Source organism: Phocoena sinus, chromosome 12 (assembly GCF_008692025.1).
Source record: "Phocoena sinus isolate mPhoSin1 chromosome 12, mPhoSin1.pri, whole genome shotgun sequence".
In the NCBI taxonomy this organism is placed as follows: Eukaryota; Metazoa; Chordata; class Mammalia; order Artiodactyla; family Phocoenidae; genus Phocoena; species Phocoena sinus.
In genome coordinates this window covers 50,532,803-50,547,451 of record NC_045774.1, presented here as the reverse complement: position 1 = coordinate 50,547,451, position 14,649 = coordinate 50,532,803, and the positions used below count along the sequence as shown (strand labels likewise).

Here is a 14,649-nt window from a genome sequence, read left to right as displayed (position 1 = left end):
ATGAGTGTTGCTAGTATATATGGATAGTACTGAGGTTTGCTTATTAATCTTGTATCCAGGACTTCTTTTTTTTTTTTTTTTGCGGTACGCGGGCCTCTCACTGTTGTGGCCTCTCCTGTTGTGGAGCACAGGCTCCGGACGCACAGGCTCAGCGGCCATGGCTCACGGGCCCAGCCGCTCCGTGGCCTGTGGGATCTTCCCGGACCGGAGCACGAACCTGCATCCCCTGCATCGGCAGGCGGACTCTCAACCACTGCGCCACCAGGGAAGCCCCAGGACATCTTGATTAACATTAGGTCTAAGAGTTAGTGTATAGATTCTCTTCCATGTTCTATGCAAATTGTATGCAAATAAGTCTACTTTGGGGTTTTTTTTCCCATGATTACAACTCTTGGCCCCTGTCCCACCTTTTTCTTAGGTGTGTGGCTTAGGATGTCCAATACAAAGTTGTGAGAGTGTTGAACCAGCTGACTTTCTCCTGAGTTGAAAGGAAATATTTTTGTGGTTTTGCCAGTTGAAATTAATGTTTGTTGTAGGTTTCTGTAGCTACCCTTGGACAGTTAAGGAACAATTTTCTCTCATTAATGGATTTTAAGTTTCCTTGAATACTTGCCTCGAATGTATTTTGATTATGTGGATTTTCTTAACAGATTTTCTCATGTTAAGCCATTATATATTGCTAGATTTGCTTAACTAATATTCTGTTTAGTATTTTTCATCTATGGTTATGAGTTACATTGACCTGTATGTTTCCTTTCTCATATTGTCCGTGTCTGGTTTTAGTGTCAAGTTTATACCAGCCTCATAAAATGAGCTGGGATATATTCCAACATTTTCTCTCTTCTAGAAGAATTTCTGAAAATTAAACTTACCTGTTTCTTGAAAAGTTTGTAGAACTTGCTTGAAAGCTGTTTTATCCTGGTGTGTGTATATGTGTGTGTGCATGCATGCATGCATGTGTGAATGTCATTGACAACTGATTCACTTTCTTTAATAGTTATATGTCTAGTCATATTCCTGTTTCTACTTGATTCAGTTTCTAAAAGTTATATTTTTATAGGAATTTGTCCATTTAAGTTTTCAAACTGTATAAAGTCATCCCAAATATTCTATTATCCTTTTAATCTCTATTGCATCTCTAATTATGCCCCTTTTGTTTATACTATTTATTTAAGAAATACTTATACAGTGCCTACTATGTGCCAGGCAATGTTCTAAGCACTTTCCAAATACTAATTTATTTATTCCTTATAACAGCTTTAAAAGGTGGGTACTATTATTATTATTATGTTCATTGTACATATGAGGAGACTGAGGCATAGAGAGGTTTGGTAGTTTTCCCAGAGTCACACAGCCATGATTTAAACCAGGTAGTACGGCTCTAGAATTCATACATTTAAAAGCTATATTACACCGCCTCTTCTTTTTTTTTTTTTTTTTTTTTTTTTTTTTTTGCTGTATGTGGACCTCTCACTGCTGTGGCCACTCCCATCGCGGAGCACAGGCTCCAGACGCACAGGCCCAGCGGCCATGGCCCACGGGCCCAGCCGCTCCGCGGCATGCAGGATCCTCCTGAACCGGGGCACGAACCCGCGTCCCCTGCATCGGCAGGCAGACTCTCAACCACTGCGCCACCAGGGAAGCCCCCGCCGCTTCATTTTGATATTGATTTGTATTCCTTATTTTGATGATTTGTGATGTTTCTCTTTTTCTCTTGATCAGTCTTGCCAAAGGTTTGACAATTTATTAGTTTTTGTGAAGAACCAACAGATTATCGAACCACTCTGTTGTATGTTTATTTTGTATTTTATTCCTTCTGTTCTTATCCTTAATAATTCCTATCTTCTATTCTTTTGGGATATATTATATTTTCTTCTGTTTTGATTAGAAATTCAATTCCTTTCTTTTCAGCTTTCTTAAGGTTATAAATTTTCCTCTAACTACTGCTGTAGCTGCGTCTCACAAATTTTGATTTGTAGTGTTTTTGTTATTATTCACATATGTGTTTTTCTATTTTCTTATTTATTTGACCCACAAGTTATGTGTTTTTAAATTTCCAAAAGTAAGTTTTTTAAACAATGTGTTTTCATTGATTTTCTAATTTAATTGTACTTTGACCAGAGAATGTGATCTGAGACACTGGTTCTCTGAAAATTTACTGAGGCTTGTTAATGGCCTGGCACATGATCAAGTTTTTAAAATATTAGTGATGTTTTACCTATTAATCTATCACTTCATGAGAAATTTATGGACATCTCCCAATTTGAGGTAGGTTTGTCAACTCCACCTTGTGAGTTTCATTGTTTTCTTGCTTACTTTTGAAAATTTGAAGCTATTTTCAAGGCTTTTTGCCTTAAGGTCTATCTTGCCTGATATTAATATACCACTAACAGCCTAGTATATTTGAGCATTTTAACGTTTACTTTTACTGGAGTCCCAGGAGATTGACTGATTGATGTCCAGCCAGATTTTGTGTAAATTTCTTCGCTTGTGTTTTCTGAACCACATGGGCAGTGTAAATTCATACCTTGTACATGTGTTAGAGGCTTCAGGTTTCTCTTTTTCAAAGAACTTGAAAAAAAATCTTCCCTCCTCCCACTCTGTGCCCCTGGAGTCTAGAGCAGACAGCGCACCTCCTTGAGGCTTCTCTGGACCGGTGTGTAAAGTATTTCCAGACTGCTTTTCATGCACAGAACAGTGCTTTGAAGGTCTACATTTAAAGTGACCCTAGGTATAGTTGAACTTTATTGAAAAACAAAGTTTATTTTTATTTTTTCCATTTGACATTTCTGCAGCAAAGTTACTACTTATCATGACTGCTGTGTAGCCTTGGCCAACTACTCCAGATGTTATGCCTTGTTTTTGAATCTGATAAACAAATACCAGAAGAAGCAGGTCAGTTTTTCATACATTTAATTCTTCAGTGTGTCTTTGCATTGGTGTATTTGTGTAAGCCCATGTTTTTTAAAATATTTATTTATTTGACTGTGTTGGGTCTTAGCTGCGGCATGTAGGCTCAGTAGTTGCAGCCAGCGGGCTTAGTTGCCCCACAGCATGTGGGATCTTAGTTCCCTGACCAGGGATCAAACCTGCGTCCCCTGCATTGGAAGGCAGATTCTTTACCACTGGACTGCCAGTCAAGTCCCTGTGTAATCCCATGTTGAATAACTTTATGTTTTGAATGTATAGGTTTCTATTAGAAGCTTCCATCCGATGTGTAACGAGCTTCCCCAGGAGGCAGAGTTCCACGGGGGAGGTGGGGAGGGAGCAGTTTGAGGGAGAAATGGCCTCAGTAGGATGTGGATGCAGTAGGAGGATTCACGATTTGGGGTGCAGGGTGGGTGGACCCCCCCAGTGTTGCTCCTCCCAGGGATCTGTGGACCCGTACATGAGAGGCATCTTTGGGTGGGGTGGGGTTAACCGGGTTATTTCCAGGCCCCACCCCAGGCCTGCTGAGCCAGCTGGGTGCACATGGGCCTAGCCATCTGCACTTTAACAAGAACTGCAGGGACTCCTGATGCAGACTAAAGTTGGGGATCTCCTACGCTGGATATAGTCTAAAGATTCTTCTGGCCCTGAAATTCTCTAATTCCTTGACACTGCTGTATTTAGAAGATGACATTTCTAGGTAAGTATTTAAAGGAAATAATTTGGTTTTAATGGATTGGACAAAAATGTGTATAGCTGTTTAAAAAGAAAAAAAGGGAAGAACCCACAAATGACTTCCCCTTCATAAAATTATAATAGTACAAATGTTAAGTTTTATTAGAAGTTTTTGAATATTCATTAAATGCAGTATATAAATAAAATGCTTAAAGTGACATCAACTCTTTAGTGGAGACGATTTATACATGAAGACAGTATATATTCATTTGAGATACAGTAAATTTTCAAAATCACATAGTAGGTATCACCAGTTTAAAACCAAATAATTTATGTATATATAAGACCATTTTAATATAAAGCTTTGTGTTTATTTATATTAACCATATCAAAACCACCTCAAAATATAATCCCTGTTTGCCACAAACAGCATTGAACTTATTCTTACCCAGCCAAGTACTTCTGCTGAGCGTGATTAATTTGTCGTATTTTACACTATTATCAGCTATTTATTAAATGGTTACTAGCGTCTTTTCGGTTATATAGATGGTAGAGAAATTTCTGTGCTCATATCACACCATTACTACATTTTAAAGGTGGTAAAACTTTGCTTAAAGTGTTAATGTTTCCATTTAACTTTAAAAATCTGACTCACAAATAGGCACTTGAGTTCCTGATTCTGAGCATTTGGATTACAAATGCTTTCCCCTATGTATTTTGTATTTTCTTTAAATTACATACCTTGAAAGATTTCCTGGTATAAGAATTTGCTGTGTCAGGTGGAGAATGAATTTGATTAATGTACCTTAAAGTAGTCACAGTGTTAATTTAAGTGTCCATTAAGTATTTATTGATTTAGATTTTGGTACAATATATTACCAGAACTCTAATCTTTAGACAAGTGAATTAACCCCATAGGAGCTTAGGCACTCCTAGTCCTCGTTTTCTTTTTTAAGGAAAAAATTAAAAGGGTAGAAAAGATAGTTTGCTATAACATTAAAAGAAACTTTTCAATATTATATCTAAAAAGGGATTTAGTTATGGATTTTATTTTGCAGTTTTGTTTTATGGGATTCCTTTATGGGTTTTAATTGTAATATTATTTTATCATCATTGTTTCTCTTTTGCTTTGGTGTTTTGATCATGGATGACTTAGATTAGACATAACCGGAGAAGATGTTTTCAAATGTGGATGAAAGAAAACACTTCTGTTTTACAGTTTGATTTTAAGTTATGTCGTAACCTGTAATCTGTTTGAAAAGGAAGAAAACCTATCAGTTCAGTACTGACAAATAGCCCTGTTGTCTTACGGCATTATGAGCACATAACTGTTTCTCTGATTGTAGCTTAGATGATGGTCATATTTAATAAACAGTGAAAAGTCCTGGTATCCCGCTAATATTAGATACTTGAGATGTCAGTATGGTTAAGGATATGCTTTTTCTGACTCAAGGGACTAAATGTCTTAAAGTTTAATTGGCATAAAATTTTAACGCACTTCTTACTGAACTACTTTTCACTTTGGACCAATAGTTGTCTGTAAAGCAAAATTGGTGTTTAAAGGCCATATTCTTCTCTATTGATTTATGTTTTAATTTTGTGTTCCCGTTAAACTTATTTTGGTCCAAAGAAGAATAAAAGAGCACCTTGCAAACTAGGTACAGTAATATGTTGTTTTCAGAACCATCAAGGAAATGTGTAATTTATCCCCTTAATCACCAAAATTATTTTAATCATTGTGGTAGAATCATATTCAAATATATTGCATATTTCCTTGCCTTCTTAGAGGATATTAAAAATAATTTAACCTCTTCTTGATGCCAAAGGTCAATATTACAGGTATTAATTGTTACTCTAGAGGTTATTTGTCCTACATTGGGAGCATGAGTCTACTGATAAGGTTCTTTAAATGTCTGCATCTTCTTCTTGTAGATTTCTCTCTCCCTTTCCGTGGTTATTAACTTTGCCTTTGGTAATCATTAACTGTCTTTTGCATTTATTTGCAATTAGCAGGGGAACCTGATAATCAACCTTGTTAAAAGTAACACCTAAATAGTCTAAAAGTTGAACGTGAATAGGTTCTTAGCGAGAAAGGCTTGAGGGACTCTCTGATGAAGTTTCTCTTGTCCCTTCTCATCTTCAAAAGACAATTCATGTTTCAAGATGTAGCGCTCATGTTCCCTTCTCTGTGAAGCCTTCTAAGACCAGCCAATTTTTCCCTCATCAGTGCTTCATTTTATTTTTATTTTTATAATGTTTGTAGCAGCTTTATATGTAATAGTCAAAAACTAGAAACAACCAGATGTCCTTCACTGGATAAATGGCTAAACAAACTGTGGAAGATCCATACCATGGAATACTATTCAGCAGTAAAAAAAGAGTGAAATATTTATACACACTACAACTTGGACGAATCTCCAATTATGCTGAGTGAAAAAAAGCCAATCCCAAAAGTTTACATACTGCACGCATCATTTTGAAGACTTTAATGTAGCTAGCACACCCAGTTAGTATAGCCAGAGCTAAGGACCCAAGCAGTATGTCCCTGACCTCAACCACTTCACTATTATTAAGAAAAACTAACAAAAACTTAGAACTAGGGTGTAGGGTAGGAGCCTAGATGTCCTGACAAAGTCATGCTAGGGCATTAATGGGCAGGGCTTAATTCTCAAGGAGAATATATCTTTGTTTAAACTTGCTGTTTACTATTTGATTAGAACCCAGACGCTATAAAGTTGCACATTAATTTGTAGATTTCTCTCTGGTAGACAAGATAACCTCAAAGTTAAGTTTTGTTACCTTTAGGCTATTAGCCAGGTGTGTATCTAACCTAGTAATCTTAATTCTAACATTCTTTTTAATGCCTGTAAATCCCCCAGTTCTTTGATTGTTCGTGGAGCCCACTTTACCATTGTATTGGCTTCCCTCATTAAACGAGATAATTTTAAAAATTGTGTTAATTTTATATTTCTTTGAGAGCCATGTTAACTTTTTAAAAATTATACTTTGACTCTATATTGTCTTTTACTTATGTAGAAGAATGAAATATTACAGTTTTGAACCATCTTTGATTTTTTTCTAGTAAGAAAAAATATGTATAATTCATATTTTCCTCAAAACCAAAATATTTTAGAAGAGCATGGAAATTGTTCAGGCTACAAGGAAGTAGTTATGTGTCCCAACTATTTCCTAAAATCACTAACCAGAAGCTCTCATAGGTCTTTGTAAATATTTCTTCTGTGATTCTCCAAATGGTTATCATTTGCGTAGCTACCTCACCCACTGTTGGGATTTCCTGAGGACACAGTCTTTGTCTTTATAAACCTGAGATGATTCTTGGCATAACAGACTCATGATAAAAGTGCTGAAAGAATGAATTTTCAGTATGTGAGATGCTTTGGAATCTGTAAAGTATTATACAGTATTTTTTTCTAGTCATCTAGTACTTCTTCCTTAAATGTTTACTTTCTTCTTCCTACTTTGGAGGAGGAAATAATAATTTTCCACACATTTTTCACATTGGTGGGCTGCCATACACAATGGCAAAACAGAAATGATGGATCTTAAATTACTTTGGACCAGCACAGCATCTTAGGTTCCTGTTCCCCTCAGCCCAGGTGACCAGTTGGATAAGATTTGTTTTTCCTCTTTGCCTAGAGATAAAAGTGATTTTCAGAAACCGCACATGACATTCTGATGTGAGTGTATTAATCTTTGGTGGCTCAAACTTTGCTCCATCTGAGGTTTACTTGGACGCTGAGGCTTTGAACTGATCTTTGAAACATACACCAGTCCTCCAGCAACTTTTAAAATAGAGTTATTACTTCCTGGAACTATTTTTGTTTCAGCTCTAGGAAATGTTTCTCTTAGGCTAACTTGGATTGTGGACACATATGTACTTTGGAGGCTTTATAGTCTCTTAATGTACACAGATATCACCCAGGGATTAATAATCAGAAAGAGTCTATAGACTTTGTTCTGAGAGGTTAGTGTTGCCTTTGTCTTAAAAGTCTGAAGACTACATTGGCAATTGGGAGATTTCATTTTTCTGGGCCTTAGCCATAACATAAATCATGAATCATGGGGAGGGGGAAGGGCAAGCTGTGACGAGGCGAGAGAGTGGCATGGACATATATACACACTACCAAGCGTAAGATAGATAGCTAGTGGGAGGCAGCCGCATAGCACAGGGAGATTAGCTCGGTGCTTTGTGACCACCTGGAGGGGTGGGACAGGGAGAGTGGGAGGGAGGGAGATGCAGGAGGGAGGAGATATGGGAACATATGTATATGTATAACTGATTCACTTTGTTATAAAGCAGAAACTAACACACCATTGTAAAGCAATTATACTCCAATAAAGATGTAAAAAAAAATCATAAATCACGTTATGGCTAAGTGTATTTTCGAAGAACATAGAAACAAAAATCTAAAACAAACAAAAACAAAAAGAGAAATCCTCTCTAGTAAGAAATGAACTGTCACCTACACACACCTCTTTAAGTGTTTTTTATCAACCAGGTGAGGAGCTTGGCAGGAAACTGCCCAGCCACTTCCACAGTCCACCTGGGAGGAAATCCTGCTTGGAACTAGGTAATACGAGAGCTGATGGCTGATGGGAGAAGTAGGATATTTCCTCCTCCCTCATCCGATGTTGTTTCCCATTAAAGGAAAAAAAAAAAAAAAAAAGAAACGAAATTGTTTGAGAAAATGTCAAAAGTAAAAATTGTTTTCCTGTTTTTTATTTTTTTACATTATTCATATTCATCTCTTTTCAAGGGTAAAGTCTGACTTCAGCATATGAGAACGGGTCTTTTTGGAAAGTCCTTAATCTGTCTCTGTTGAGTCAGTTGATAATGTCTCTGTTGAGTCAGTTGATAATTTTCACTTTTATTTTCTACACATCTGTGTTGTGGGAATTATTTACAAGGAACATGGATTCATATTATTTTTAAACATGATATTATAAGAACAGTTAGTAGGTATTAAGGTGGTGAGATTTCTCATTCTTTCTTGATTTGAATCAGTGTCTCCTAAACTTGCAGAGCTTTAAAAATATAGGTTCTCACAGGGAACTCTACTCAGTGCCCTCTGGTGACCTAAATGGGAAGGAAATCCAAGGAAGAGGGGATATATGTATACGTGTGGCTGATTCACTTTGCTGTACAGCAGAAACTAACACAATATTGTAAAGCAACTATACTCTAATACAAAAAATAAAATACAGGTTCTCAGGCCCCACCTGGGAGATCTTGATTCAGACCTGGGACAGGGCTCAAGAACCTATTTTTAAGAGGCTCCACAGGTGATTCAAATGAAGAGCAGGTTGAGAACCTGTGGTATACATTATTAAGATGGCTCCTGAAAACAATTTTTTCCCCCGTATCGACAGCAGAGGGGTTTCTACAAAACCTCAAGAGATTTTAAAGTGATTAAAAAAAAGCAGCCACACAGGGTCAGTCTTTCTCTACAGGCATGCGGCTGAAACTGAATCTCCCTCACAAAGTAGGAACCAAATTAGCAAGACATGCCAGGTGTTGGTGTAGGTTTCGCCAGTGAGTGGTGATAACCACATGCCTTGTGCTGTTTGCAACAATAGCTGAGGAGCACTTTCTTAGCCAGAGAAAATGAGATGGGTCATTAGACCCTTACAGGAATTTTCTCTGCCAGATTTGTGTCCAAACAAGTCATCCTGAGACCAAACCCAATTTGATAACTAGGCCATCGCACCGATGGGGCTTCAGGCACTGGTCAGAGTTGGCTACGGGGAAAGGTGAGCACGGGCCCCCAGGACCCTTGAATTGGCTGCAGAAGGGAGGGCTCGTTATCCTCCGTTAGCTAGACAAGCACGAGCTGCTGTTGATTCATTTGTCAGTGAAACAACCACCAAGCTTTATGTCTGCTTTGCGACATTTCGGTAGATAGCCATATCTTAACCGTGTAAGTTTGCAAGAGATAAAGTTGAGGGCGATTTGTTCATTTTAAATAACGCAGCGTTTGGTTTATAACACCCCCCTCCACACACAGCCCTTCAGTGACGGGGGCATGTCAGAATATGATGGCTGTGGTATAAGCCAAGGGTTTCTAGTTATCAACAGTCTCAGAGAAAAGGAATCCACTCCTCCCAGCTCTAACGAGGGACTTCCCCAAGGAGAACAAGGGAAACTTCTTTGGCTCATGTCTGTCTCTGAGGTTGATTTGTCCAAGATCCATGGTCCAACTAGTAACTCCCAGTTCCTACACACATAGAACCTGAGACCGAAAAATGCAGCACTTCAGTCAGCTGGGTGCAGTTTGGAAGCTAGACTCTAACATCAAGTAAAGCATCTATTTAGAATGCTGACTGAAATTCAATTAAATGGCAAATCTCATTTAGGAATAAGCACATATTGTATGCTTTATGGTATAAACTGCGTTTGGTACAACCAAATGTGCAAACAGATGGGCCTAGTGTCGAAGGCATGGGCAGGGGCTGGCCATAGCAGCCTTGCGAAGCAGACCCGCCTCAGGAGGTGCCTCTGACGTCAGCATTGCCGCATTTAGCAGCTCAGCAAAATGTGTTTGGGTTTGCTTTTTTGGAAAAAAGTGAAAGGATTTTCCCCCATTTCTTCTGTAAATATCTACTAGGCAGGAGATCTGGTAAAATGTCTCAAATAAGACTTATAAGACTGGCACTATTTTGCAAAGGTCACAGTCCAAAAGGAATAACCTTTACCTACATTCCCATCACTTGTGTCCATTGAACAACTGTCTGTCTAACCCTCTCCACTTTTAGATATGGTCAACGTCTTGTGTTTCTTTTTTTAAACAGAACCTCCAAATGCAGGGCAATCATCAGCACCTCAGAGAGCACTGACTGGGAATCCCCCGACATGTCCTTGCTTGTGCTGCTTTTAAAGTCATGCCTCTCTCGTCCCGTTTAAACCTCTTCCTGGGCAAGCAGCTGTCTCCAGCCATGATGAACACTGTCTGATTTGGAGCGCTCAGGCAGCGTGATGTCGAAAACGAGACCTGGAATGTCTGGAGAGTATAGGCTGAAAGCAAAAACATCTGCCCTTTTTGGAGCTGTTCACCTCCAATGCAGCCACAGCCAAGGAGCAGGCCAGAGACAGCACGACCTCTCTCTCCCTCCCCTCCATCCTCTTTGGGGCCGGAGAGGATTGGTGAGGGAGGCGCCTCCACCCCTTCCCCTGACGCCTTTATATGGTGACTTGGCTCCCCGCTTGCCCTCCGCCTCCTGCCTGGCAGGAGCGCGCCCTGTGGCTCTCTTCCCAGCCCCTCTGCAGGCACATTCCCAGTGGGTGCCGCGAGCGTTTGGCTGAGCTGGCTCCTTCTTTCGGCCTTGGCCTTGGTCTGTACCCCTGACCGGGCGGGTAGCACAATAAGCCCTTAGCTTGTTCATTCTTTCCAGCTCCTGCTGCTTTGCCCTTGTGGAACTGGCTCTTCCCCCTACTCAGCACGGAACCCAAATGCCTGATTTATGTCTGCTGACTTAGAAAAGAACTGAGCCCAGTGAAATTCTAGCATCGTCCTGGTGCTTTTGAGTGATAGCCGCATTCAGAAGCATATAGTGGGCGCTCAGTAAACGATTGTTGACAGAATGGATAGATGGATGGAAGCATCAAGGATAATCTCTTCTGGTTTTCAAACGATTTTCTACTTAGATTCTGGTTTTGCGTCTCCAACATCTCAGATTCTTTCGCTTTGTATGGCTCAGCACTTCAGCAAACCATTGACCCACTTTCAGTAGCCTAAGATTAATTAGCATTTCTGCAGCACTGCAGTCTGTCTTCCCGATTGGTAAACTTTATCTGTTCTTCAAGCCACGTATAAGCTCAATTAATGTTGGGGTTTTGTTTGAGGGTGAGAAGTTGGATAAATGTTGCAAATTGCAAATCCTGACTGAGCTGTCAGATCCAGACTGCATGAGAACTTTTTAACCCAGATTTAAACAGGGCATCTTGGTTAGTTTAATTTTCTGGTTAAGAGAGGGTTCTGATTTTAAGTCTGTTTACAGCTCTTTCAATTTCAACCCATTCTTGAAAACCTTTCGCAAATATTTTCCTTGTCTTAGAAGAAGTAGTCCTCTCCCAAGTAAGTAATGGAGTCTGCTGAACCTCTTTGATTCTTTCTGTGACAGCTCGATATGGTTCCTTCCCCATGGTCAACATGACGCACATGGGCTGTTTTAAGGGTTATTTTAAGGTACTACGGTAGGAAGCGTGTGGGGGTGGGGGGGGAGTGCGATCCCATTGGTGGGCCGTGGGTGGGGAATAACGTGAGGCAGTGTAGAAGTGGTCACATGGGGCCAGATGGCGCGTTAGATGCTGGCTTTGGCATTTAATAGGCAGTGGATGTTTTTGAGCAAGGGGATGACGTAAGAGCTGCGTTTCAAGAAGTGGAGTTAACCTTGGTTGCAGAGGGAGGAGCCCGTCGAGGGTCTCTGACAAGAGTCTACAGACGGGGGAGCCAGGGTTGATTTTAAGATGACAGGTTGGAGGGAACTTGGTGACTGGTTGCTGAGGGGAGTGAGATAGGGAGGAATGGAAGATGCCTCTGGGGCTGAGCCTGGGGAAGATGAGCAGGTGCGCTTAGGTGGTTTTGGAATCCATCTGTGAGTATAGAAGTGATTGTCCAAGTCCTGCCTCTTCTCTTCACCAGTGTGGGACTTTGGGGCCAGGGAGCCTCTTGAAGCCTCAGTTTCTACATCTCTGAGTAGGGGGGAATCTCCTCCATTGACTTTAGGCCGGTCATCCTCACGTGGAAAGTAACAGTCAACACGGTGGCCGCTGCTGGAACTTGACAGAGACCATTCTTTTCAGCAGTGTCCTGCTCCTTGTTTTGTTCCAGTTAATTTTATTTACAGGCATGGGGAGCCCATTCAGACTGAGTAACATGCTTGCTCATGAGGGCATAGCTTATGCTAAACCAAGGAGAACATCCCATAGGCTATACCTGGGATGCACAGTTGAGTCGGGCTTTGTCCGGTAGGTGTACCTGTCTGAGCTCTGGTTGGCCGGAGCTGTTGCTGGGCTGATTCCATTTTAAGCAAAATTAGAGTCGCTATGAACTGGTTATACTAGACTGCCTTCTTAAAAAAGAAAAATAAGATTCTGTCTCCTGATTCATCTTCATTTTGCTGTTTCAAAACTACATAGTTGTGGTATGAATATGCAGCTTTGGGTTCAGTTTAATAAGAAGGCTATAAAAAGTGCAGTGTTGATTTATAGGTGGTTCTCAGATGTTGTCTAAGAATAAAGGAGAGCCTCTGTACCTCAAAGGAGAATGGCCCCTCGATGAAATCGTTTTCTGCACATTGTTTCTCTACAGATTGATGATTTTGGCCTTTGCCTAATTTTTCAAATCTTTACAGGATTTTAACTAAGTGATGTTTAAGATAGATTGGGCTGTGGAACAATAAACAACCTCTCCGTACACCATCCAGGGGCAGTGCTCTGCATGGCGCAGAGGCCACCCGCAGGGAGCTGAGGGGGCCCTGCTAAGCCCTCTTGGTCAGCCTCCTTGTTCCGGATTCCAGATGAGTCCAGACAAGCACTGGCATGAGAGTAAGGAAACACCACCGCCGCCAGCCTCCTGTGAGACTGCTGCTCTTGTGGCCTATTCCCTCGATTCACAGAGAATATATTTGAGAGAGGGGATGGGGGGGAGAAAAAAAAAAAAAAGATGCCTTAGACAACCCTGAGAAAGAGGACAGAAACAGCAAGCATAGCAGTTGCTGCAAGTTTGGTGCTGCAATCTGCCAGCCCATTTGTTGATTCTGCATGCCATCCTTCAGTTGGCACCACTGCTGCCAGGAACCACCCCCTCCTTTTTCCATCTGAAGGAAGGGAGAGAGGTGCTGCGGCAGGGTTAACTCTTCCTGCCCTGAAGCCTCTTCTTCCCACATCAGGCTTAATAATCTGTGCCATGTTAGGACCCACAGGGATATTTGAATCCAAGAATTTTAGAAGTGGAAGGGGCCTGAGGCGATTTTTCAACCAAGAAAAGCAGCATCAGTCTTCCCAGATTTGACCACGTGTGACAGCGGGTAGAGGTCATTTGAATTATGAAGAATGAGGACCTCTAAGGAAACCTGCTTTTTTTTTTTTTTTTTTTTTTTTACCTGCAGCCAGGGATCTGGTCAGCAAATCAGCAGGGACAGGTGGAGGTGGTACAGGGTCAGAGAAGCCTTCTGAGTTAGACCAACCAGAAAAACAAACATCAGAGGTGGAGGTAAAGCAGCAGAGCTAGGAAGAGGGAGAAAGGAGAAAAAAAAGAGTCTAGCATCCTTCAGAAGACGGCAGTGACATTTTAGGAGGTAACTTGATTAGTCCTGGTAATGATTTAACCAATAGAATGCAATTATTTATCATATTTTTTATGAAGTCATTTAAGAGCACCGATCATGTCTTTCCTGCCTTGCTTAATGTGCTTTTGTGGAAATAAGAGCACAATCCAGGGAATACCGGGAAGTCCAAAAATATTGGCCATAACTGCTGTCTAGGGCATGAGGGAGGCGGCTATCCGGATTGTGGAGATTGGGAACGTTTTGTTCAACTTAAAGAACTGCAAATTGTCACTTTTAGCGCATTAGTTAATTTGTGTACCTAGGTGCTTGGAACAGTGCCTGGTGCATCATAAACAGTGTATTAGTTGCTGCTACTACTATCAGTAGTAATAGTAATTATTACAATTTTCAGAGGTAGGACTAGTGTAGAGTGTGTTTAATCAGAAATCTTGTATCAGTTTGTGTGAAAAACTCATATTCCTCAATTTAGAAAATACAGTGGAATTTTCCTTCAGGGAGCCTAGCTCTCAGAAATAGCCTCTGTCCTGGTTGGAAAATGGTCTGCTTTGCTGCTGGGTGTTGCCAGGGTGGAGGAGTACGCTCCTTCCAGAGCCCAGGGAGGAGCCTGCACCATCGGGAATTACATGAAGTAACCACTGGTTTCACGCGAAGGGAGACTGGAGTATTGTAACGAAACTTTGTGTGCTTGTTTTAGATTTAAGGCCTACAGGCTTCGGCTTCTTTAGGGAACTGTCTGGT

At 40.6% G+C, this 14,649-nt stretch overlaps 1 protein-coding gene across 9 annotated transcripts in view; it reads left to right on the top strand.

Annotated features, from left to right (window-relative positions):
* The window catches only part of ARMC2 (armadillo repeat containing 2), a 174,428-nt gene that overhangs the window by 110,031 nt on the left and 49,748 nt on the right, over positions 1-14,649 (top strand). For all 9 annotated transcript variants that reach the window (XM_032651107.1, XM_032651105.1, XM_032651104.1 and 6 more), the window contains one exon: positions 2,796-2,895. In XM_032651107.1, the coding sequence (XP_032506998.1) occupies positions 2,796-2,895 (100 nt within the window). The remainder of the gene's footprint in view (positions 1-2,795; positions 2,896-14,649) is intronic.